The sequence below is a fragment of the Prionailurus viverrinus genome, chromosome X (genome assembly GCF_022837055.1).
Source record: "Prionailurus viverrinus isolate Anna chromosome X, UM_Priviv_1.0, whole genome shotgun sequence".
Taxonomy (NCBI): Eukaryota; Metazoa; Chordata; class Mammalia; order Carnivora; family Felidae; genus Prionailurus; species Prionailurus viverrinus.
In genome coordinates this window covers 84019976-84047420 of record NC_062579.1, presented here as the reverse complement: position 1 = coordinate 84047420, position 27445 = coordinate 84019976, and the positions used below count along the sequence as shown (strand labels likewise).

At 42.9% G+C, this 27445-nt stretch overlaps 1 protein-coding gene across 11 annotated transcripts in view; it reads right to left on the bottom strand.

Annotated features, from left to right (window-relative positions):
* PAK3 (p21 (RAC1) activated kinase 3) overlaps positions 1 to 27445 on the bottom strand; it is a 214182-nt gene that overhangs the window by 70587 nt on the left and 116150 nt on the right. For all 11 annotated transcript variants that reach the window (XM_047844364.1, XM_047844358.1, XM_047844356.1 and 8 more), the window contains 2 exons: positions 7409 to 7509; positions 1912 to 2065 (listed from right to left, as the gene is read on the bottom strand). In XM_047844364.1, coding sequence (XP_047700320.1) covers positions 1912 to 2065; positions 7409 to 7509 — 255 coding nt within the window. The remainder of the gene's footprint in view (positions 1 to 1911; positions 2066 to 7408; positions 7510 to 27445) is intronic.

Genomic DNA, 27445 nt, shown 5'->3' with positions numbered 1-27445 from the left:
AAAATAACCTATGCAGGTTTAACCTTTGACCAGAAGGAGATTCTCCAATTCGGTATTAAATGCATGCTATGACAATGACATGATTTTTCTTTTCTGTTTTTAAAGTTTATTTATTTATTTTGATGGGACGCCTGGGTGGCTCAGTCGGTTAAGCATCTGACTTCTGTTCAGGTCATGATCTGACGGCTCTGAGTTTGGGCCTCACATCAGGTTCTCTGCTGTCAGCGTAGTGCCTGCTTCACATCCTCTCCCTGTCTTTCTCTGCCCTTCCCCTGCTAACTCACCCTCTCTCTAAAATCAATCAATCAATCAATAAAATTTATTTGAGAGAGAGAGAGCAAGGGAGGGCCAGAGAGAGAGGGAGAGAGAGGATCCCAAGTAGGCTCCACGCTGTCAGCACAGAGCCTGACGTGGGGCTCGATCCCACAAACTGTGAGATCATGACCTGAGCTGAAACCAAGAGTCAGACGCTTAAAGTGACTGAGCCACCCAGGCGCCCCTCACTTTTCTTAAAATAGCTTACACCCCTGCATCCTAACTACACCATTTTATAGACCTTAATGAAGGCCTCCAGCGAATCTCATCCATATGGAAGAATATTGAGATCACCTACTCCTGATTGGTATGAACCTAGTCATCTATATCCAGAATTTCTCCCCCACCTCCTTCTTCCTTATCCTCCTCTCTCCTCTTTCCTCGCTTCCGCCCTCCCTTCCTTCCCTTCGATTTCTCTTCTCCCCACCTCCTCCTACCCTATTCCTTAGTTGCCACACTAGAGCATCCCAAAAATGTCTGGTGGGTTTCACTCAGCTCAGACAAATACTGGAATGATGCATTTTTGGTCTTGGTCGCCTATGGTTCTACAGTGAACCTGGAGGACAGTTCTAGATTTCCTCACATTAAGCATTGCTTGATGTGTCACTAGGATCTCTTAGATATTGCACTCTATGTGGAAGACTAAATACCACGAAAAGCTCTCCTTGATTGCTTTTTTTCTTTTTTTGGTTTTCTCCACTGGAGAACAGCAGTTAAGCAATCTTCTCCGTTAAAATCGCCCCGTCGAGCAGGTGAATTGCTATATGCCTTAAGTTTGGGCTTTGACATTTGTTATGACCAAATGAGATGCTCCTCCCCTTCCAGGTGGGTCTTTGCACCATTCTTGAAGATATTTCAAGCCTGCCCTATATTTAAATCAATGCTGAGAGGTAGGGACGCTTTACAGCTGGGGCACTGATGATAGGATTCTCTCTCTCTCTTCCTCTTTTTTTTTTTTTTTTTTTAAGACGTTATACAACTTACACAGTAAGTTGTTCTAGGGAGGCAACCCAGATCATTTTCCTCAAAATGCCAAAATATTGTTTGGTATATGTTTTTCAGTTGCGTATAGTACAAACTTGAACATCAAAGCTTCAAACAAAGGCTGGGTCTACATGCTAGCAAATGAAGTCAAGATTTGGCAGGAATACGGTCATTTCGATTTCATATAAATAGCCAGACATGATTTCCCTTTTTAGGTCTCATTTTGAGGTTGGATCAAAATAACCTGGCAACCACGAAACGTGTGCTGTATCATCATGGTACAATTCAATGAATCTAAAAGATAAAATAAACTTCGAGAGACCACGGTCTGGTCCATACACCTCTTATTTCACGAGCACATCACAGGGCCTGATCCTAAGTGACTAAGTGTCTTCTTCACTGAACAACGTCCCTACTTGAGTTCTACGAACACCCAAGAAAATCTCCTAACATCAACTTCAGCTCCCAAGCCATATTTCGATTTGCTTATGTTAAAGTCATTTGAAGAATGAACCAGAACTGACTTCGGACACCCTCCAGGCATTCTGTTCTAATCCTGAGGCTCTGAGATCAGAATCACCTCTGTCTTTGATACCTCCGATCTACTCTTACCTCCAGATGTAAAGCTCATATATTTCTGGTTGTTGACGGTTTCTTTGGAATCGTAGAATTTGAGAACGTCTAGGACGGCTTGTGGATTCTTCTTCTGTTCCAGCTTTGTTATGTTGGAGGTTTGGAGTAACCGTGCCCACTGCTCAGGAATTCCCTGTGGACAACCAAAGGGAAAGAATGGCAGCTCAGAACATTCAGTAAGCTGCCTTTTCATGTTCCAGTAAAGTTCTTCACCAAGAAGCCCATGCTACCTGTAGGATTACACTTGGGAAACTGAAGTTACACTCTCGATTTAAAGTTAGTAACTTAACAATGCAATCATTCTCTTCTCTAATTAAAACACATAGGTAAAACTAGGATCCAACTTAAAAAGGGTGGGTGGGAGTATGACTGTGATAGAAAAAAAAAAGCGCATGAAAATCACCTCCATATTAATTCTGCTCATCCATGAAATGATGTTTACGGCTTAGCTTATTTTTTCTGGCGACTCAGGGCAGACATAGCAAGACTTCTCTAAATTTGGGCACCGTATAGTATAGTGCAGATCAATGGATTTTGTATGACTGGAATAACATAAGCTCTTTCTGGGCACGTTGGAATCGGAGTTATCTTTCCGAATAAAAGAAAAGCCTCACCCTTGGTTCAGTTTATACTCTGTGATTACAAAATGTAATTTGGGGGAGGGGGTGTCAAGGGCTTTAATACAGAGGGGGACTGAGAGGAGACAAAAATAGCATAGCGGAGGAGCGATAACCACGGAGATGCGAAACGGTAACATTAACGCTGCTTTGGGCGTTCTCCCTGCAGCTTTCTCCTCTCCTCCCTCCGTCCCCTCCGCCCCACTTTGTTCATTGGCCACACAGAACCTGGGGACTGTGACAACCATGGCAAAGCCCTGTGAGAATTTGCAATCATCTAAAGCATTTAGGGCACAGAGGAGGGGGTATTTGGAAATCTAACCAAAGACAATTGCACCAATTACTTGGAAAGGTTAGTTGTGCCTTGAGGATTTTAGCATTCTTTCCTACACATTCAGCCTCCGGATGTCCCCATTTCATAATCGTCCGCCCTCCAAGAGCGACTTGGAGCGAGAGACAGACACATCATTCCTGAAGTGCATCTAGACCCAATTTGTGCGGCTTTGTCCTACGAAGTCTCGGCAAAACAATGTGTGACGTGGGCCTCCAGAGTTTGGGAATGACAACAAAAAAGTGATATAAGCCAAGCAACAACTCTACTGCACACACATGAACCTGCTGCTGCAGTGCTATGACATCTCAAAGAAGCACTTTGATGCAAGCTTCTTTTGGGCCTGTGACGCACCTCTGGGAGCTTCCCTGGGCACATCTGTGAGCCATAGAGATCTGGCTGTAATGGACGTAAATAAAGAAAGAAAAGAAAGTTAAAACAGAATGCGGGACAACTGAGAAGGTGGGAGGAGATGAAACCAATGGGTCTGGATGGGGGAGGGGGTAATCCCTTCTAAAGTGGGGCGGTTATGAAAATAGAGAGGCATTAACTAAATCAGGGGCAGGACAGATTTAAGAAAACAGAGAAAACGACAATGTTCTACGGAGTGGATGCGTAATTCCACTTTTGGCCAGATGCGTCCTCCATAAATATGCAATAATAAGAATTACCATTAAATGACTGGAGAGATTACCAAAAGGCGGAAACATGACTTAGGGGGTGGGGGAGGGAAGAAGGATGGCATCGTGAAAAGCTTTGACAATAATTTGTAAGTTGTATTTACAACCGGGTGATCACAGGTAGCCAGGGGCCATGTGATGAACTTACAAATTTCAGTTCCCAATTCTGGTTCACCATTTTCAGCTTCGCGTGGGAAGTGTCTGTGTGGCTACGACTGAAAGGGTGGCTACGTGGGGACGCTAGATTCAACTTCATTCCCATCGATGTGACTCTTCTGTACTTTGTAGTTAAAGTCGTGGCCGGTGTCACGAAAACTAGATTAAGGATTTCCCACACAGCCAGACTCGGCCTTTGAGTTCCTTTAGACCAGGGGCAGGGAAACCATTTCATTTCAAACCATATATGAGTAATTGCCATGTTAATGCTACAGCTCTGAAGTCTCACTCCCCACAAAAGAAGACCAGAGAAAAGATAACAGCTTTGTCCAAATAAAGCTATTGTCTCCAGTGCTACAGAAACATGCTTTGACCCAACTGGTTGGATTCGGGACATGGGTCTTTGATTCCTGGCATTTGGGGTTACTCCAAGCACAGTGAAAACGACACTTTTACATGCATTAATCACGCAATTTGATGCTAAAGCCTTAAGCCAAATATTTGAACTCAGGAGCCCATGCATGATCCCAGTTCTGATTCTAAGTGCAATTAATAGCATTTGGTTAATACTATAATGGCCAAAGGAGTTATTAAGTGTTACGAAACCAGGTATGCGTTGCACATAACCACTAGAGCAGACATCACTGGCATGGTCATTACCGTAATTATTAGAATATTTGCAGTTATTATACATTCTCATGGCACTTCTAAACTTTTGTGATAAATAAATGTCTGGGGATCACTAGACAGCAGGAAAACATGCTGCCAATTGCAGAAGATCCTTCAGACAACTGTACTTACCACATGGCTACACTGCTGACACAATTTCTTTTGTCTTTTGTAAGTTGAGATAAACTAGTAGTTCATCAATGAAACCTGACCCTTAAATTTGAATGTCTGCCACAGAGGCACATAATCAGAAAGCCATCTCATTACTCCAAACTGACGTACAAATCCCAAAAGTTAAGACAGCTAATGGAGGCCTAGACGTATGAGCATCAGAAGCAGGAGCACATATCAATGCCTCACCACGTGTACAATAACGACCAGATGTATGACAAGCTGGGGATTGTCCCGTGTAGCCCAGGAGAATGGCAGCATGATACGACAGGCCAAGCATTTATCTTATCATAGGAAATGATCATTTATATCACTCATACCATTTTTCCCTCTGATTGACTTGAAGCGACCGTCACAGGTCGAGAGGTCTGGAAGGGGGAGTTCTAAAGTATTTGGGACAAAAATGGCAATATAAAGGGTAAGGACTTGTAATAGTTCAGTACCCCAAATCTCACCTCCCAACCTGATTTTAATCTCAGGGTCCAAGTGTGTACCCAGGTACACAAGATTACATGGGCCAGCTAGCCGTAGGACAATGACAGGCCCTTGTAAGACAACTGAACGACACAGTTCAACAGATGGCTCAAAATCCAACCTAAGCCACCGCAATGATCAAATTCAGTAATAAGCCCCTCCCCCCTCTGCACGCACACACGTGTGCACAGACACACACACACACACACACACACACACACACACACACACACACAATAAGTGAGTGGTACCAGGGCAAATAGGACCCAATTTTAAATGCTACCAACAAAATGATTTTAAAAGCTCTTGATCATTATGGTAGTTTTTCAAGTTAGGAAATGTAAACCATCGGTGAAGATAGTAAAAAAGGGAAGAATTTGGCGTCTTTAAATATGACGTGCTGACAAGAAGTTTTCAAAGATCATCAAGAGGCCAACAGTGCATCAGATACCCAAATTTAGCCAGTGTCTTATCTGTATATTTCAAAGGACTTCTAACAACTGACTGCATCCAAACAGATGCTTTATTTTAAATTGGGCTTGGGGGACCAAGGGGCAGATGTTTTGGTTTGGTTCAATTGCATCGAACAGGTTGTTCACAACTGGAAAGCCTGCCCATCACATAACCCACCCACCCCACCCTCTCTGGTTGGTTCTTTGGGTTCTAACTGACAGCGAAGTGAAGATGTGGTCAGCAAGATGATGGTGACTCACTTTCCTTCATTTCCATTCAGAACCCCAAAAGAACAAAGAAGGAGCTAAAGATAGATTGTATCTTAAGATGTCAAGCAAGTTGGAAAGAGCGGAAAAAAAAAATTGGAAAGGAACCAGAATGTCACATGAGAACAGCAGAGGAGAAAGCTTTCACATCAGACCACAAAAAGGAAGAGAAAAGAAAAACATGGCATGACTGCAATAAAACCTAAGAGCAGTTTAAACAGAAGAAAAGCAGCATAGAAAACAAAAAAAGGTCCAAGCTAGAAACATAATGTTCTTAAAATAAAAACAGGGAAGAGTTATTAGACAAAATTTATGGTTTAAGTGCTTTTACTGTTTCAAATGTCAAAAAGTCAGCTTATAAAAATTATTATTATTATTATTATTATTATTATTATTATTAGTGGTGATGGTGGTAGTTGCAGTGGAGTCAGTAAGGTTATATTTCCGAAGTGCAGCTAAGAGAATATCCTCAAATACAGTAAAGAACAGCGGCCAGACTCAAACTCAAAGCCATTTGAATAATGTCTCTGACTCCAGTAATGAAATTGGTTAAATCCTACCGGTATCTCGATTTTATCAATGACAGTACCTCTTTCTGTTCTCTTCTGCTTGCTACTGAGAGCATAGAAATAATCAGCTCACATCACTTTACAAGGCCAAGATGTTGACTCAGTTTCGATTTTATTCTCGTATTGCTTACTTCCAGAAAAAAATAAAAAGTAATTTGGCTATCAATTCAGAGACCTTGGTTTGCTTCTCCAAAGCAAGTTAATGTGTCCCCCTCTCTTTTTTGTTCACTTATTCATATGACAGTCTACTCACTAACCATCAAGTTTTAAAAACAGAAACTTCAATTATTTAATATCTAAAATTATCTCTGGTTTAAGAACCCAAGAATCAGTGGTGATGATACCATCGAAGATTTTTTTTTTCTGAAGGCATTCAAAATTACTTATTATCTCAGAATGTACATTTTTATTGAGATCCTTACTAGGATGGAAAAAGGTAGTTGATCCTCTTGGGGGCATATTTCTAGCCACATCTTTTCCTTCATCCATCTAAAGACAAATATGCCAGATCTTAAAAAAATATATCCAAAGAAAGGCTGAATCTACAGCTATGGTCTTTCTGGTGAATTCTTACTGATATTAATTGTGGATTGTATATCCACATGTACATGACCACTATAGCACACGTGATATATCCATAAATATTCTTCCCGAAACATGGGGTTTGTTGTTTTGAATGTCTATAAAATACAGCCGTTAATAAGCCTAAAGATAAGCTATGTTCTTGGGATCAAAGCGGAGAACAGGTCGATTTTACAGAGATTTTTGGTTAGCTTGGTTTGCTGATCTGGGTAATCCAGATTCCAATGTAAAGCCCGAATTATTCAGATAGGCTGTCTTCGCTGGTCAAGTTGAATCCATGATTCTCTGATTCACTTCAAACAATAAAGCGCAGACTCAACAGGCTAACTGCGATCAGACATTTTTATGATGGACAAAATAATTTTACCAGTACTCTTGCCACTCTCTAGTTCCACCTGTGATTGTCTCTGTCTGTGTCCATGTCTGTGACATGGAAATGCTTTCTTGAAACCTATTTTCACAAAGGAACTTTTCATGGCTTGCAAAACAAAATAAGGAGCTTACTTACAGTGAACTCCCCGGTGACTGCGTCAAACCCCACATGAATCGTATGTTCAAAGTCTGAAGGAAGAGAGATCTCTGGGCGTTCTTTCTCTTTCTTCTTATTGGCTAAAGGCAAAATGTTAACATGTATTTATTTGGGCTATAGTTTTGTCATCCATAAGTTGTACAATTAGGTTCATGAAAACAGTTACAAAGGTGAAAGACAATCGATTCCAACACAACTTTCACAGTATTCCACTCCAGAAATTACAATTTCACTTGCAGAAGTAGCTGAGAGTTTGACAAAAACGTTACATCCCCATAATTTACAAATTTCCAAAATCCAATTCAAACAAAACTTGTGGTCAAACTGATTTATGCCCTTTACCAGTCGAATAATGTAACCAGTAGGTATCTAGGTAGATTGTGCTCAACTGGCTTTGTTGGATCAAATAGGACTTACTAAAGAAGAAATTCATTATGCTCAAGTCAAGCTAAGGCTTACTGTTAGAACGGACGGATGAAGGGGAAAACACTGAAGCTATGAACTATTTCCATGTTAACCATAGCTGAGTACCAAGCAGCTAGAACTTGTTTAATTTACACGTTTACATTATCAAGCATAGAAGCTTGGTCTTCTTCCAATGAGAACACTATTGCAGATCAATCATGTCACAAATCCTTATCTTTAAAAATGTTTTTAATCATGTCCTACCCAGCACTTTGTTAGTAAAAACAAACACACAAATTGCTGCTTTCTGCTGAATTAATTTTATTTAGTTCTCAGTAACCTCAAACCAATGCCTTGGTTTACACATTCTAGTCTGTAGCTCTTTTTCCGTGTCCCTAATATATTCTGTCATATTAGCCACTCAAAATCATTGTCCTCAAGTAGCAGGTTTTTCATAGTGACACAATTGTAAATGAGCACATCCCCAGTTAATATGTCAAAAGCCTTTAAAGATATCACCACTGGAGAGATCAAGTTGGGAACTGTAATGAAATTAGTTTATCTTGAAATAGATTCCAGGAGGAAGTCGCTGCGGAAATGTAAAATGGCATCAAGTAGATTCCCTAATAGACATATAAACAGATCTGAGAATGTGACTTTGATCAGGGTACATCTCACACTCAAAAATAATAATAATAATAATAATAACAATAACAATAATAATAATACTCACCCTCCTAATAATGGGAAAGTCAGCATGGTTTGCCCAATTGAAACCAGTCAACCTCAGAAATGCCCAGGGTGGCCAATTTAGAACATTCTGGTTCAAATAGATATTTCCTTGGCCTGAATTTCAGACAAGATTCAATTAACCATATTATGGATTACTGGTTTTGTGGGTTACCCAGGAGAAATTTTAGATTCAAAACCTTTCGTGTTCAAATGTCATTTTTATGGCTTCTTTTTTCTTTCTACCCTCTCTCTCTGCTCCCTATCTCCAGCCAGAGGACAGAGATATGGGGAAAAAATATGGAAATTCAAGTAGTAAGAAGAGTAGGACACAGGATTAGGAAAGAAAGGCCGGAGGCAGGGGGTTGGGGGGGGGGGGGGGACAAGGGTCACTCAGTGCCTCTGCCTGGCCATAGAACACATTTAGGACTCATTTTGAAAAGTACATATGTGCCATCTAAACTTCAGTACAGATGTCAGTTTTGCAGCAAGCCTACTTTATTGAATATTATCGTAACCTAATAGTGAAGCGTAGAGGTTTTTTGGTTGGTGTTCCTACTTCGCTGCGTGTTTTTGCACCATGGCTACCAACTCACCCTTGTTTGACTGCCATGTTTCCTTGTTCAGAACCACCACAGGTGCCCTAGATACTCCTGTGATCATTCCCTTGTTTTGCCTCTTCCCTGCCCTCCCGTCCATATTGGACATAGTTGACTACCTCTCTATTTCCTTGACAACATGGTCTGATTCTCTTCCCTTGGTGACTGTTCTTTATTTGATTGGCATTGCTTCCCCTTCTGCCTTTTGTAATGCAGTCTTTGGCCTTTAACAATTCCTTCTTGAAACTCATTCCTCATAGATGGCATCCACTCCCAGGTACTATTCCCTAATCTGTGGTTGGCCGGGGTAGATCCAGATACTGTGGGACCAAACACTTTATACAATTTGAGAAGAACAGCCCCGTTTAAGTAAAAACAATATGAAATTGCCTAGGGCCCCTCCTAGGGCCTTGGAAGAGCCCCAGGCAAGTGAGGAACTCTAAAGAGGTTTTATTCACTTTATAGTTCATCTACTCCTGGTGGTTGGTGACTTTCTTGGGGTCAAAGACCACTTTGAAAAATCTTTAGAAAGCTGTGGAGTTCCTGCCCATAAAATGTACTGCACACATCTACCCAATTTTGCATATAATTTCAGAGGTTCAAAACTCCCCTGGGCTCCAGGATGAGAACTTGTAGCTTAATCTATGTCTTCAATCATTGCATCAACTTGCATTCATGATCTCTCTTACCAGTAGTCTCTCCCTACTTTCCATTAGTATTGACTGAATGTTTGAACCATGTTGACTTGGACATAAACACTCTACCTGAGCTGATCTATATGAATTGGCTTAACGGAGTCACTCTAGAAGACCAAGGCTCTAGAAGGTAAGGATCGCCAGTCTCTTACCACCCTAATAACGCCATTCCCTTCACTCAGGGCTAAGCATAACAAAGGCAGGAAGGAAGCCCAAACTTGCCCTTCCTCCAGTGTCCATGTTCTCTCAGTGAAATGACACCACTAACCACCCAGATCAGAGAAGGATTCAGACTTCAGATACCTCCTCCTTTGGGAGGCCCTGAGCAATGAAAGGATTATGACCCCCCCCCCCACACACACAGGTAATTCAAATAAAAATACTAAAGCGTAAAAAGGTAAGAAAGTCCAAAAAGTTCTTATATGCCTATGATGGTTAGGTCTTTCTAAAAACTACATGTACAAAATAAGTATGTGGCCATGTTTGGGGTGCCCCTAATCTGCTGGGCCCACAGCACCTGCTTATTCTGGCTATTAGGTAATTTGGCACTGGCCCAACTGCCCAAGCCATAAACTTTGGAGCTTCTTTGACTCCCACTGTATTTCTATCTGAATTGGTCACCAAGTTATATTCTATCCCCTAGACTCATCTCGAATCCATCATCTTCCTTTCGTCCGCACACACCATTACCTCAGTCCAAGGTGCTAGCATTTCTCACCTAGTCTTATTGCCTCCAATCTTGCCTCCTGTAATTCATTACTTTGTGGCCAGAGTAACCTGTGAAATATACAAATCTGACCACATTCCCGCCCTTATGATTCTTAAATGGCTCCCCATTACCCATATGGCAAAAGTTCATGCTTGTTGGCATGCTACCCAAGGACCTCCAGGATCTGCCCCCAGCTTCCCTCTCCATCGTCTATTCTTGCCATAGCCCCCACTGTCCCACACCCATGTCAGGCTCCCCAAACTGCTGGATTTTCTCTTACTGCCAAGATTTCATGCTAGGCCAAGGCCTGGAAAGTCTTATCTCTTACCATGATTCCTTCCCCTACCTCCTGCACTTTGGGTGGATAACTCCCAGTAGTCCTTACTCTTCACTCTTGGGCCTCCTCTTCTTTGGCAAGTCTTGTCCTGTCCTCCCTCTGCAGACAAAGCTAAATGCCCTTCTCTTCCTGCTCCCACAGACCTGTCCAGGGCAAACTCTGAGCTTGGCACATGTCAACACTGGAGACTTTACGTACTTGTTGCTCTAGCTAAAATTGAGATACTTGACATCAAAGCCTATATTTTATTCATTCTCACATTCCCTAGCACCTGGCTTATGTCTGTACACTTAATGATTATCACTTATGGAATATTCACTTAGTCTCTACCACAGTCACGTTAGGTAGGCCTTATGATTATGGTTTAATTATTGTTCTCTACATACGGAAAATGAGAGTGAGGTTCAACCACATACCCAGGGTTATACAGCTGGCAGGTATCAGAGCCAGAGTTTGAACCAAGGTCCTGTGTCTCTAGAACCTAAGTTCTTAATAGTTACACTATTTACTATTCGGGAACATTAAAAAAAAAACTCAACATTTTTGAGTCCTCGTCTTCAGAAAATGTTTAGTATTGAAAGGAGCGTAGATGAGAATTTTTTGTCTTTTGTTCTTTTCAGGAACACTAAAACATATCTCCTCCAGAAAATTCTGCTGAGCATTGGTCGTTTACATTAACATTCAGTCTAACCTGAATCTTGGGTTGATAAGACTCAGATTGATCAGCTCTGGGTTGGTATCTGCAGAGAGCAGAAGCCCAAATGAGTACTACTTTCTAAGGGTATCACCCATGTACTACTGGAACACAGAATGAAGGCCACATCATAGACAGCAAAGTGTTTCGCCCTGGGACCCTCTGGGTGTACATGAGTTCTCATTCCAGGGGCCAGCGAACCCCTCCAGAGTCTCTCATCCTGACATCTCTCTCCATTCCACCACCTTTTAAAGAAAAAAAAAAGCCCCTCTAATAATCTATCATCTCCTATACACCCTACCCCAATCAGTATTCTGCATTTCCCCAGTAGCTACAGTTTGCCCTATTACCAATCCCCCTATACCTTCAACCTCTTCATTAAATGTTCTCTTCACTTCTTGCCTCCTTTTCCCAAAATTCACAGTGCATCACTCTCATCTGGGAAACTTATGAGAGAGAAGAGAGATATTAGAACCTCACCCCCAGAGATTCAGATTCAGTTATACTGGGGGAGACCCCAGCACCTTTAATGTTTAAAGCTCTTCAGTTATTTCCATTAATCAACTTGGGTGAAAGGGCGACTGGGTGGCTCAGTCAGTTAAGCTTCCGACTTTGGCTCAGGTCATGATCTCACGGTTCATGAGTTCAAGCCCTGCATCAGGCTCGGTGCTGACAGCTTTAGCCTGGAGCCTGCCTCGGATTCTGTTGTCTCCCTCTCTCTCTGCCCTTCCCCCACTCGTTCTCTCTCTCTCTCTCCTTCTCTCTCTCCTCGCTCTCAAAAATAAATAAACATTAAAAAAAAGCAACTGGGGTGGAGAAAAACAACTTTAAATTCTACCCTCCAAGGAGGGTACCACTTCCTCAGATCATTCTGATGGATGCTTCTCATTCATCCCCATCCAATGTCCTTAGGCCTGGAAGAATGGGGGAGGGCAGGGTTGCCCGCTTGTCATTCCAACCCATTTATCTGAGATCAGTACTTCTGCACTTGCCTACAAAGCCCCCTCCTTTGAGGTTATTGCCATTAAGTGCTCCCTAAGTCCCCTTATCCATTGAGGACTTGGGCTCCCAGTCTTCCTTCCTACCCTCAATGCTGACATTGCTCTGTGAAACATGATACATGAGTAGACACTTCTTTCATACTCTTTCCTTTTAACTCCTTGGCCTCCCTCATTTCTAATGAATTTCAGCTCCCTCTGACTTCAGTCTTCTCCCATGGCCACCACTAACGCAGGGGTTCTCAACCAAGGCTGCTCATCAGAATAACCTGTAGAGTTCCATGGAAGACCAATGTCTAAGGCCCACCCAGGACCTACTGTAGCAGGATTTCTGGGGGTGGGACCTAGGCAAATGATTTTCTAAGCTCCATAGATGATGTGCAGATGGAGTGGAGGACCAAAGGTACCCCAGACCTTTTCAATATCCAAAATGACCCTTTCATTGAAATATTAAACTCCGTTATCCCAGCCTCCCATCCTTCTAGCCTTCTCTTTCCAGCCCTTAATCCTATTTTGTTTTTTTATCTCAATAAAGCCTCTAGTTTTTGGATCCCTCCATTTTTAGCCAAGTTCCTAGCTTTCTCCTGCCTAGACTCTTTCGTCCATCATTTAAAATTTAAGTTTCTTTATTTGAGAGAAAGAGTGCACGTGAGTGGGGGGGGGGGCAGAGACAGAGGGAAAGAGAGAGAATCCCAAGCAGGCTCTGTGCTGTCACTGCAGAGCCTGATACAGGGTTTGAACTCACGAACTGTGATATCATGACCTGAGCTGAAATCAAGAGTTGGATGCTTAACCGGCTGAGTCACCCAGGCACCAGTGCTTCATTATGTAAATTGCTCTTAAGCCACTGCCCTGGAAGCAGTGACGCCCTTTGACCTGCTCTTGCAATTCTCCTACAAAAACCTACTCTGATACAATCCAACCATGAAACCTCCTCTTCTATACTGAGGGTGATGAGTTGTTGGAGGAAAAAAAATTACACAGCCATGCAGATTGGTTCATACTACAAAAGTCAGAGATCATAGTTGGGTCATCGATGGCACGTGACAATATTCTTTTTACCCGTCACCAACTTCCTTTCCCACTTATTCTTATTGAATATTCCAGAATGTTTCCACTTTACCCAAACATCTGCCTCACCCTCTCCTCCTTGACTTTCCACATATGAAATTCCTTCTACTTCACTGAGAAAACTGGAGGCCATCAGTTTGGAACTCCTCTGACTTCGCTTCCTCTCCCATTCCAGTTGGGTTGATCTCCCTCAGTAACATCTTCTCATGTCTCACTGGAAGCAATGTTCCTTCCTTCTGCCTAAGGTTTATTCCTTCACTGGTGCTTTAGATGCCAGTCCCTCTCACTTCTCCAAGAGTCTAACACCACCAATGATTGCCTATTATTCTTGTATCTTCGATCTCTCCCTCTATACTGACGCTTCCTATCTGGCCTTTAAGACCTGCTAAGATCTCTTTTGTTGTTAAAAATTAAAACCGTCTGCCATCTCACAACTTTCTCTCACTGCCACAGCCTCTCAGCCTTGCCTTCTTTGGCATAAATTTCTTGAAAAGGCAACGTAGGCTTCCTTAACCCGCACTCTCCAAACCATTGCAACAAGTCTCTGAGGTCTCAAATTAATCTCCTCCTTGAAAATGCCCACTTTCCAGTCCTTACAATCGCTGACCTCTCAGGCAAAACTGACATTGCTGACCATGAAGTTCATGAAACTAAATCCTTGCTTCCATCTTTCACACAATCCTTTCCTAGAGCCTGTTCCTGCATTTCTGGGTCTTCCATTGACTCTAAACGGTAGTTCCCAGGAGCTGTCTGAAGTCCTCATCTCTTCTTACCAACATGCTTCGCCTTTCAGTCACCTCACCTACTTGTATGGTTTCCCATCTACACTAGTGACTCCCTGTATGTCTGTCCAGCCCTGACCTCTCTGCTGTATCCTGACCCCATGGAGTTGCATTTTGAACAGCTCTATCTGGATGCCTCACAAACCCCTCACTCTAAATATTTTCAAAAGTAAACAAATTTTCTGTCTTCTTCCATGTGAAGCAAGAAATTACAACCCCTCCTGTGTTCCCTACCTCACCCTCCTCCAGTTTCTCATCATCTGCTTGGTTTCCTAGCTCTGTTAAGGCTTCCTCCTGAGTATTCCCTCTGCATTGTCCTTTTCTGCTCTTACTGATACTGGCTCTTAGGCCAGTCACTGTCATTTTTCACCTACTTAACTCCAACAGCTTGATGTGTCTCCTTCCATCCCCCCCCCCCCCCGCCCCACGCAATCCGTTCTTCTCCTGGGGCTAGAGTGAGATTTTGAAACACAAATCTGATACCGTTCCTCTGCTTCAATGCTTCCCCATTGGCTTCAAAATCAAATTCAAAGCCCTTAGCATGGCATACACAAGCCCTCCAGGATACTGTCCCAAATTACTTCCATGGCCCCATCTCCCACCCCTCTCCCACCCCCAATCAATGAACTAGCTATTCAGAACTACTTGTAGTTGAATTCAGAGAGCCTCAACTAACAATGTGTCATGCCTGCCTTCATAATGCTGCTCCTTCTATCTAGAAGACCACCCATCCCTTACATGGCAAGTTCTACTCCTCCTTTAAGACTCACCTCGGTTCAGTGGTCACTTCCTCCAAGAACACCTCTCTAAATTCCCCTCAGTCTTGAACAGATGCCCTTCCTCAGTGCCCACTTCTATATTGCACTTACCACGCTAACCTCTAATCATTGACTGACTTGTCTGGGTCCCTCGCTAGGCCATCAGATCCTTAAAGGCAGGAACTGGGACTTCTTCACCTTTGTAACCCAACATCTATCTTAACACAGTACCCGATTCAATAAATATTTGATGAATAAGCAAATGAACAAATCAATGAATGGATGAATGACCTTCATTATATGAAATGAGACCCAATATCTGGAGACAGGTCATGCCTATCTGCCGTTATGTGTTCATGGATGAGGAGACAATGGTCCAGGTTCCCTAAAAATTCCTTAAGGAGGAAAGGTATGTTCTAACATACTTGTTATATAGCTGAAGATGATGGTGGCAGCAATGTTGCTGTTTTTCCTCAACAGTGGGGACGACTCTGCACTCATTCAAGCATACCTCTTGCCAGGTGCCACTCCGGGGCCAAATGCATATGTTGGCAACACAGTTGGACAGGGTTCAAGGTACAGCAAAGCACCCAATTCTCCCCCAGATGAAATCGCTGGATGGCGCTATGCTTGCCTTCTCAAAGTGTTTTAGAAGACTGACACTGAATCTTCCTTGTTGTAGAAATGCCACTTGTCACCTTCCTCTAAAATTCCTAGAAGTTTTGTTGTTGGGCCTTCTCATTGAATGATGTCATATGGTCCCATCCAGAATTATAGTTTAGAACACTTTCTCGTTCCTTGAAAACAGAGCATGCAGGAAAAGAAAGGGAATGGCAGAGAACAAACATAGACAAATGCTTTCCTACATAAATGTAGCCTCAAAGCACAGAATAATCTTTTTTTTTTTAAAAGCAATGGAAAGCATACAAAGTTATGGTCTATGGCATAATAAAAAGGTGACATGTAAAGCCACATTAAGGGTGCCTGGATGGCTCAGTCGGTTGAGCGTCTGACTTCAGCTCAGGTCATGATCTCATGGTTCGTGGGTTGAGTCCCACATTGGGCTCACTGCTGTCAGTGCAGAGCCCGCTTCAGATCTTGTCTCCCTCTTTCGCTGCCCCTCCCCTGTTCTCTGTCTCTCTCTCTCTCTCAAAAATAAACATTAAACAAATAAGGCCACATTGATACCAAAAACTAAAAGCAAAATATTGAGTAAAACACAGAAACACTTTTTCCAAAGGGGAAAAAAAAACCCCACATAGGCTGACTAGTTCTAAGCAGCAAGCATATCACAACTTTGGCTCTTAGGAACCACTCTGTCCTGCCACTCTCCCAGTTTCCTTTTCCTTTGAAAGTGAAATCCACGGAATTGTGGATCAGTGTAGTGACAGACTGTGCTGGGCGGCTCATTAGGAACTTAAGTAATATTCTAAACTTTCAGTCTGATTGGGGAAATATGCTTGGCAAATAAATAGCAACCAACACTACCAGACCAAAGAAACTTAGAAGCTGTGGCTCAGTTGGTTAAGTGTCTGACTCTTGGTTTCGGCTCAGGTCAGGATCTCATGGTTGGTGGGACTGAGCCTCGCATTAGGCTCTGTGCTGACAGCATGGAGCCTGCTTGGGATTCTCTCTCCCTCCATCTCTGCCCCTTCCTCACTCACTCTCTCTCAAAATAAATACATACACATTAGAAAAAGAAACTTAGGTGCCGAGTTGAAAAGAATAGAGTATAAATGTGGCAGCCTATCTAAAGAGGACGGAAGTCTGTGGTGGACAGTGAGGCTTACTGGAATAGGTAGGACTCGAGAGACGGTCTTAAAAAATGGATAGGCAGGAAAGGGTAAGGCACCTAAAATAGAAAAAAAGAAAAAGAAACAGAGGAGAATCAAAGCTGGCAAGTAGGAAAGTATGGAGCATATCGATGAGGACGTGAGAAGACGGAAGGGTAAATAGATAGGGTATGGCCTTGGAAAGCAGGAAGGAAGGTGAAGTTGAAGACGGTAATAAAGAATGTGCTAGAAAAGGTTTTTGAGCAGGTGGATGATACAATAGAGAAGGCACTCTCTGGAAGACAAGCCAGGTAGCTATGTGCTGCTAGGCACACAAGGCATAGTGGGGGCGGGCTTCAACACGGTAGCCTCTCTCACACAGGCCGAGGAGGAAAATGTACGGTGGGTATGGAATGGGGAGAACCTCTCTGCATCTGTTGCCTCTAAGATCACCTACTAGGCATTTTCTAGAAACCGTGTGTGTGATTTCTGCAACTACATGGAAAGTTACAACCCAGGGGAAAGGACAGGAAGGAAAGCTTGCCTTCTGTGCAGTGTCCCCGGCAACACTCAACACAGAGCTAGGCACATAAAAATCAGACACAGATCTTTTCTGAGTGAAGTATACACGTGAACTATAAAAACTGCTCAAGGGAGGCTGATACTAATGTCCAATTCTGTTCTATCTCATTTTTCTGTTGAGCCAGCTAGTAAACAAGATTTGTGTTTGAAGTCAGCATGCAGCCCAGATTTATGCATCGGCTGGCTGCACATCCCTATCCTGTGATTTTCCACGAAGCCCTTGGCGATAAAGGAGGCCTAATGAAACATTTCGCGAGGAGGCTTGCACCGAAGTTGCTGGGGTTGGAGCTCTCCTGGGAGGGACCCTCGCCCCACAACCCTTAGCTCGACACTAGAAGCCCTCCTCTCCCTGCTCTTTGACCTGTTCCCCCTGGCCAGGTGCAATCTGGACGCAAGTGATTTGCGTTCCTGAAGCCAAACTTGGGCAGACATAGAAGCCATTTCTGGCAGGGGCTGAGTTAGAGATCTGCCATACTAAAATGCCTACTTCTCACCTCTGTATTCCTGGCTTTGCTCTGGAGAGCCATGTTAGGAGGATACAGAAGTATTTTTAAAGGGCTCTCCACCTCCTATGGGCAAACGACCTTTACTTTCCCTAGTAGATTGTCATTAGTGACTTGGTCACTCTGTAGCTGGGTGATAGGTGTTTTCCGTGGTCCGTTAATTTCTCTAATTCACTAAGAGGCTGCTAGTCAAGGCCTCACAAAGATCATTTACAGAATGCTGCCCTCGTGGCCTTTAAGAATTAAATTAGGTATTGGAGTTGTTTTAATTCAAGAGAAAAAAACAATGCCATTCTGCCCCATCGTCTGATTTGTGGGTCACAGAGCACACTGTGCCAGAACCTCCCAGAGGGAAACTTTCTGAAACCTTACACTTCGGTAAGAGTAAGTGTTCCAGACCAGTTCTGGGATCCAATTCTTCCTATGGCAACAGCAGCCCTGCAGGTGGTGTCCAGGAGAGCAATAGTCCCAGAGGGACTGATATCTGCAAGATGGTTCTCATCTCTGGCACTCTGCTCTATAAACACATATGGCTCGGGGGCTTATTATGAGAGGGGATCTGCGGTTATTTTTTATTAGTTTCATGAAATGTGCATTTTTCCTTACGCATGGGGGAAAATGATTCTTCAGTTTTCCTCTATTTTCTCTTTCTTTTGGTAGGACGAATGTCATTTGTGGGTCTTCAAATTTATTTTTCCCATTGGAACTACTTGAAAGTACTATGTGGTAACCACAATGGAAAGTTAGGCACAAAAATAGATTTTATTCCTGGCTCTAAGTATTTAAAGAAATTGACAGCGCAAGGTGGGTAAAAGATTTAAAAAGAGGTTCTATGTAACAGATGTATTTTTGGCTTAAAACTAGCATCTTGGGCAAAATATATACTGATTCTGAGTGGAAAAGGAAAAACGGTGTCTATGAAATGAGGAAGAAAAGACCCGACTCTTCAAATACTGGATTATAAACGAATCTAAGAGAAGGCATGAGAGGTGACTCTTGTGTTCTATTTTAACATGGTTCTTTAATCACTTAATTGTAAAAGCATCAGGTATTATTTTTGTAATAGAAAAAGACTTAAAAGCTCCCAGAATAACACTGGAATCGGGGAAAAGTAATTGACAATTCTTTTTTTTCTTTCTTTTTTTTTTTTTTTTTTTTTTTTACAAAGGCCATTACTTTTGGCTAGCAAGTCAGACCCTCAGGAATAATTGGAAAGGCAAAAAGGTAAGACTACTGTTGTGACTGCGGATTCAGAAAGTGGGTTGGATTCTCCTGGGCTTCACTCGCTTCTGTAAAAATTCCATTTTGTGCATATTCCGTTGGCTAAGACCCTATTTTTGAAACTAGTTAGGGAACTGCCATTTTATGACGAACAGTATCATGTTCCACCACCACTGGATTAGGAGTTGGCGAGGATCCAAAGCCCAAGTCTGCCTTTCTTTGTAAATTGGTAGTGGGGCAACTCTGTGGAAGTCATTTAACTTTGGAGTCTCTAACCTGCCTTCTTCTATATAATGGGGGCTAGTCCTTGCTTCCATGATAAGAGATCTGAAGGAGGTACCTCGTATGAAAGCCCTGTAAACACGATAATATCCCTAAACTGCTATCCCAAATACAACATCTCATTAGCAATATACTCAAGTCACACAGTGAGTCTGTTACTTATAGTGGAGTTACTTGTTTCGTTACTGGAGAACGAAGTAATCTGCCATTTCCACCATGTGGGTGATGTCCTTGAAAATGGAATTACCAAGAAAGAGGATTAAGCTGCCCCGTTTTAAACATTCACTGCTCTTATAATCTTTTATGATATTAGCAAATCCCAGGAGTAGAGAGGTGGGAGGGCCCAGGGTTGAGGGTTCATTCTCCTGCTTCAGGTAGAGCGTGCTGAAGCCATGAAAGCCCCAGTAGAAGAACCTAGAAAATTTCACCCTTGGTCAGTCACAGTATGTAATCAGCATATCTGGAATTTCTTTACGCCTGGTTCGTTCCCTCTGTGGAAACAGTAAGCCTGTCTCCTCCTGCCAGGTCTTTGGTGGCTATGGAACACAATATGTACTCTCCATAAATCAGCCTTTAATGTACAGATAAAAACTTCAAAGTGGTACCTGATTCGGCAAGAGCGGCTACAAGCCTAATTCAGAAGTTGGGTGTTCCCTGAGGATGATGGGGGAAAGGAAATGATGGTCCCGTGTGAGCCCTTCTAGTGACCTCCACTCACACACAGACAGCCATCACCTTCAGTGGTATCATCTTCAAAAGCATTCGGCAACAGCGATCATTCTGGCAAATCGTCAGGACTCTTGCCCATCTCCTTTCAGGCAACACACACTGCTTCCCCTCGCATTTATGCCCAGTTCACACATGCAACAATTTCAATGGAAAATGTTTGAAGATAAAAAAAAAACACAAAAAACAAAAATTATGAGGCAATGTCCTAAACCAGACACTCCTGATTGTGTGGATAATTACATAGGGTGCAAGTCTGAGAGAGGGGTAAATTAAAAAGTCCTCATTTGCTTTAAGGAGGAAAGCAGCCTCATATGCCTCAGCTGGTGTCAATTTTCCTCTCCTGGGAATGCTTCGTTTCAATGTTTGACACAACTTTCTTCTGTCTGCCCATCTTCTCATCCATCCCCAGGATCCTCTCCACCCTCTAACCTCCCCCTGACGTATCACTTCCTCTCTCAATTTATATCTCCCTGTTGCTTCTTTCCTTCCGCGTATCTGTCTCCCAATCCAGCATTCCATGCTTGAACTTGACCGTCTGCTCGTTTTAGCGGGCCACCGTATTTGTCCCCAATTTCCCTGTTTGTTGGCTTTGATGAAGAAGCAAAGGCTCTAGTAAATAGAGGGCATCATTATCCCACCTTCTTACCATTTCAACCACGGGGCACTTCTAGGAGTAAAGGAGGCTCTTCTCCTGGGGCAGAGCACTGACCTTGGAGGACAAGCAAGATGCCATGTCCGCCAGGCTTCCCAAAGGGCGGGGCAGTGATCTCCCAAGAGCATTCTGCTGAGCTGTACGGTTTACGTTTGGAGAACCAAGAGGAATGGAAATACCATTCAGATGTCTCGGACATCTGGCTTTCTGATAACAGGACCCTCAATGAATTGTGCCTCCCACCGGCGATGATAAGGATCTTGAGCTACTGCAAGATCCCAAAGGGTCTTCAGCGTCACCGAAGAAAGACTGCATACTGTTCCATCTAGTTATCACACTAAGTATGTTTTATTGTGCGTTAATTGGACGAAAGTTAATAGCGGGCATTGACCAGAACATCTGATAACAAGACCATAAAGGATAAGCTGAGAGTCTTCTTTAATATAATCATTGCACAGTAAAGCTTCTTGTGTAGAGAGAAGTGGCATACTCTAGGAGTCAAAACAGTATGTATGCAATACAATAACAACACTATATCGCACTTTAAGAACTTTTTCACATATATGAACATGCTCGTTTAGAGCCTTGACTTTCTAACTTAAGCAATATTTAAGCCCGTCAAATATACACACCAAATGAGAATATAACCCACAAAACACCCAAATCAAATGTTAGCACATGTCTGTTGTCAAGAATATTTTCTTACCGTCTCTTAAAAAAAAAAAAACCATGAAAAATTTTCTTTCCTTCTGTATGGTGATTGAAAAAAATAGTCCCCTTTTCTGAAATTCAGAGAGGTTTCAAAGTGCACTGCCATCTTAAGGAAAAATGAAAGCCACTGCTGGCTTTTGGATGCCAAGAGCAGAGTTGACCACACGTTCCCTTTGTCCTGTTACAAGGCAGCGTGACGGAGCAGACAAAGCACCAGCTTTGGAGTCAGAGAGACCTGGGAGACTCCTGGATTCCCTCACTTGCTATGTGATTCTCGGCTGTCTACTTACATGCTTTGAACTTAAATCACCTCATCTGTGAGAAGGGGATAATCCCAGAGCAGCTGCTAAGGGTTAAAAGACTCAATCTGTGTCAAGTGCCTGCCTGGCACACGGTCTGGCACCCAGGAACTGCTCGGTAAATGGTGGGTTACCTCTTGTTCGCTTTGACTTGATTTGTATCCAACCACCCCCCCCCCCCGTACTCCTCTGGGGAGAGGGGCCCCGGCGTCATCCCCAGGCTCACCAGCTCCCAAATCTCCCTGGGTCTCCCATAAACCAAGCACACAAACCATGCTCTCTAAAGACACAGCCCCACACACAGCGTGGCATGTCCTCTGAAACACACCTCATGCTCAAGTGCGGGGCGAGACACAAGACACGAGAAAGCACGCTTCAGAAGACACACGTCACGCAGAGCAGGTCACCTCAAAATGCAGCCTCACCGGCCTCTTCCCCACATGCTCCCCCAAGCTTTGGGTCCTTAACACTGATTATTTTTAGAGGCACTATGCCATTTTCAGAGGCCTGGCTGATTCATTCACCTCGTTGCATGTGCCCTACTGGTTTATTTATTCGCGTATTTTTTTCATATATATGTTAATCATCCATGTATTTATTCCCCTCCTTGCTCCAAAATGGATTTATGGTGGCTTATAAGAATATACACAATATGATACCATAAATTCAAAGTAGATAAGAAAGGAAAAGGAAAAGAAACACAGAGACATAAAATGAGCCCAGAAGAAAGCTAGTGCAAAGTGCATACATTCCATAGAGTCCCATCACCAGTGCTACGCATGGGCCGCACATTTGGCTGCAGGCTTTCTAGTAGCCAACGTAAGAGAAACCTGATCAGTCTCACACTGCACAGGGTCCATAAAATGAAATCGAACCACTCGTTCGGGATGTCCTCTTCCTGCTCTACATTCTGAAAACTTCTCTACACGAGAGTATCAGAACACGGTGGCAAAAGGTCTCCCCTGATTTGCTCTAACACCAAGATTCAGCTCCTGGGACAGTCCCCAGCAAAGATAGATCCTCAATCTTGAAATTACATCTACTGCTTCTTATTTCTCTTCTATCTGTCTCTTGAGGTTCCATTTGGCCAATGAAATGCAGCTATTAGAGAGACTTCTTAAGCAAAAACCTCTGCTGTCACCAAAGTGTCTTCATTTAACTAAAGAGATAGACGCCGTGACATTATTTATAACAAAAATTTGGAATGGACCTCAAGTATCCAACTGAATAACTGGTCAAGTAAACCATGACACCACTACACGATGAGATATTACACCCTGTCGAAAATGGTATTTATCAAACTTCTTAAAAATGCAGGAAAATATTCATGATAAAAATTCTAAGCACATCTTAGGTAAAAATTAACATATAAAACTGCATGTTAGGATTTCAACTATGTAAAAAACTGTATAAAAGGATATGTGTATGTGTGTGTATGAGTGTGTGTGTGTGTGTGTGTGTGTGTGCATACCATCTCCACAAAAAATGTCTGGAAAGAAATCCACGAAGACATTAACATTGTTTCTGAGATTTGTGAATAGGGGTGACTTTTTTCTATATGCTTTCGTTTCCATTTTTTTTGATACTGATAAACAAGTTCTATATGAGGAGGAGGACTAGGAGGAAAAATACTGATCCAGATGGTTATTATTTTTAGCTTGTAAAATTATGGGCAATTTTAATTTTCTTTAAAGTTTTCTATTAGCAACAAATAAATTCTAGTTAGGGGCAAAGGAACTTCAAAAAAAGAAACAAGATTTCTAAAAATCTAATTATTTGGGGCTGTTTTGTTTGTAAAGTCAAAAATGATACCAATGTAGTTAACACCTCACAATTATTTAGCACTTTTTCATTTTAGCACTGCTCTGATATTTAGAATTACATTAGACTACCAAAAATATTTTGCGAGGTAGGTATCAGGTATCACTATCTGCATTTAACAGGTGATGAGACTCAGTGACTGGCCCCAAGTCACAATAATCGGTGGCAGAGCTGGACTCAAACTCAGATTCCTCAGAACCCCAAGTACAGTGCTCTTCCCATTCATTAAGACTGACTGCGGTGTAACCCAGGCAGTCACCTAGAGGCAGGAGCATGGACACGGTGACCCCTCCTTACCTATGAGGGTCAATTCCTGAACAACCCCCAAGGGAGCAGGGTTCAGCTGAAGAAAGTATGATTTTAGGAGGTTTCGAAAACAAAGGGCAGGGGAAGTGAGGTCCCATGCAAACTTCTGAAAGCCCTCACGAATAATTTTTTTGCACAGTAAAACAAAAACAGTAACAACAGTACATTACGTGAAAAGAATAACGAGAGTTTACATGGCTTAAATTAGTCAAAGTGATAGGTATAGGTTCTACACTGTCTCCATTGAGAGCCTAGGATGATTTCCACAGGTGATGAGGATGTACCCCTCATTATGACAGTGGAAAAGTGGGGGGGAACAGTGGAGAGATGAAGGGAAGTGAGCTGCTCGCTCAAATCATGGCTCTTTAAATTCTCCCGGTCATTGAAATCCAATCCTGAAATTGGAACAACTGGCTTGTGCTGTTAGCCTGATCAAGCAAGTGACTTTAAGTGGTAAAACTTAATGACTGGCTCTTTTTCTGAACATTCTGTCTCCTCTTTTCTGAAGATACTTTAGCACTTCCGAACAGAGTTTGAATTAAATCGTTCAAAGTTTGTCCGAAAGCAGCTTACGCAGGGTCTGGCACGGATACTTGAATGGCACTACTTTATGATTTGGGCTCTTCTGAGGGTCCTTTCTTCCTCATATAGAAATGTAAAAAGGCTCTTAGTACCCCTTGATAGAGTTCAATGAAATCATTCAAGATTTGTCTGAAGGCAGCTTATCAGCTGTCCAGCAATGGTATTAAATGGTCCTCTTTGATGATTAAAGTCCTGCTAAAGATGATTTCTGTCCAATGTGATTGTTTGAAGGCATCACAGCATCTCTTTACAAGGTTCTGCTACATCACTCAGGCTTTGAACAGGTTAAGGTTTGACATGTAAAGGTATCAATTTGCATTGCTTTCTTGGGAGAAGGTTTTAATCTTGTCCTAAAAAATTTGCACCTGTCGGGGAGCCCGGGTGGCTCAGTCGCTTAAGCATCCGACTCTTGATTTTCAGCTCAGGTCATGATCTTACGTCACGGTTCCTGAGATCAAGCCCCACGTTGGCCTCTGTGCTGACAGCGCAGAGCCTGCTTGAGATTCTCTCTGCCCCTCCCCATCTTGTGCTCTCTCTTGCCCTCTCAAAATACACACTAAAAAAATAAAATGTGCACATGTTGCTTGTAACTGTTATTTGTCTCCAGTCCTACAGCTTCCTAATTATCTCTGTCAGCACTTATGATAATCACCTCTGGAGTGCCGGAAGCTTCCTGAGAGTCATCCTCTAGTAGCATCATATCACTTGAATTAATATCAACAAGTTCAGATCCAACTTCAGATAGAGTGCTCCTGTACCAAATGGTCATTCTCATCTATAGGTTCTTCTTGATCCCAAGATTCATGGTCTTCAGGACAGATCACTGAAAGGCATGCCACCATCCCTAGCCAAATCTTTTGTCAGCGTGCATTAATGACAGGCTCTGCTGAACTATCTATTGGTTCTTTCAGTAAGAATACACCATTAGTGAGGTGCCTGGGTAGCTCAGTTGGTTAAGCATCTGACTCTTAATTTTGGTTCAGGTCACGATCTCATGGTTTGTGATATCAAGCCCCATGTTGGGCTCTGCGATGACCGCATGGAGTCTGCTTGGGATTCTCTCTCTCCCCCTCCTCCACTCATGCTCTCTCTCAAAAATGAATAAATAAACTTAAAAAAAACAATACAGCATTAGTGATCGTGTCGGAATCCCATGGGGTAGGATCTTCAGACAGAGGAAACTTGGTGAGATTTTCAACAACAAAATTGGACATTAGTTTGGCATGTCTTCTCGAATAGTTGGATCAAACACTGATCTAAGAGCTCAAGGATCTGAAACACGCAACTCATTATAAAAGGCAACCTTGGGGCACCTGGGTGGCTCCGTCAGTTAAGCGTCCAACTCTTGGTTTCAGCTTAGGTCATGATCTCACAGTTTGTGGGTTCAAACCCCATGTCGCGCTCTGTGCTGGCAGGGAGGGGCCTGATTGGGATTCTCTCTCTCTGCTCTCTCCCCCCACTCACATGCTCGCTCTCTCTCAAAAAAAAAAAAACATAAAAAAAATAAAGACAACATTAACATTAAGGGTGCACACTTGCAAATGCATATGAAGCACCAAAACGACTGGGAGGAATCAGCAGGACTTTGAATTCCAGATTGTTCTTTTTAGTCTTGAACTTCCACGAGAAAGCACTGTTCAAACCATTCCTTAAGGAGAGAAGGAGTTATCCATGTTTTTCAGTCAGTGTGCCAGTACACCAGAAACTTGGCTTGGGTTTTTGTTCCCCGGGAAGATTTGGGTATAGTTTTGTGTCAAGCAGTAGTGGTTTTGCCAGGAGGTCACCCCAGTACTGGCACAAAACAGAAACAGCAGCCTCTCTGTTTTCGCTGACCTCACGTCAGCATCACTCAGTTGGTTCTTGCTCTCCAAAAGGGCAAGTAGGATTCTTCAAAGGCTTCCAAAAATGGCGGCTTCTACAGCACTGAAGATTTGGACAGGCACATGATTCCCGTCTTCATTCACCTCCTATGGTTGTGGCAGATACACCACAAGAGCTGCAGGGTCTGATGGTTCTTTCTTCGGCACCACCGTCACATAAGACTTGGTCTGCAGGTCATGGTGTTACAGAAGTTTCTTAAGCCATTCCTTGCTCCCGGCAGGACTTTTTGCTGGGCCCACTTCAGTGTCTGAAAACATGTCTTTGGAAATCCCTCGTGCATTTTCACAGATCCCTGGCATGGAAAGTGCTTCATCGTTCTTTTGCCGGTCTTCAGTGTAAGGGCTTAAAATTTCCATCTTTTCTATCCTTGGGTCAGCAGGCATAAAGCATCTCTTGAGCGACTCAGGTGTACAAGAGGCAATCCTGGCTCTAAGAAGAGTTTTGGCCTCCTTTACGGTACAAATTGTGGCCTCACTCACACCACAGGACGTGCGACGCTATTTGTTTTACCTTGAAGGAGCAGATCGTGGATGTCCCTTTTCTCTTCTAAAGACACCACCCTGCTTGCCTTTTTGGCTCCTTGCTGGGGTAGTTGTACTTGTTTCACTCTCTTCCACCTCAGTAGTCACATTTATAGAAGCCATGTTTAAGTTTAGGCTAATTAGCACAACCTGACGACTATCTACTAGAGATTCTATAGCCCTTGGTATTACAAATGGCTTTATGAACAACACATGGATTCATGTCAATATGGTGTTGTGATGCTCAGTGCCATAGGGCTGATCGTGTAGGGGACAAGTGGCACAAGACTGAGAGAGGAAACAAATGGCTCAGAAGTTTCTTTCCACCTTAGGATACAGCCAGAGAGACCATCATGTGGCAACTTGGACTGACTCCT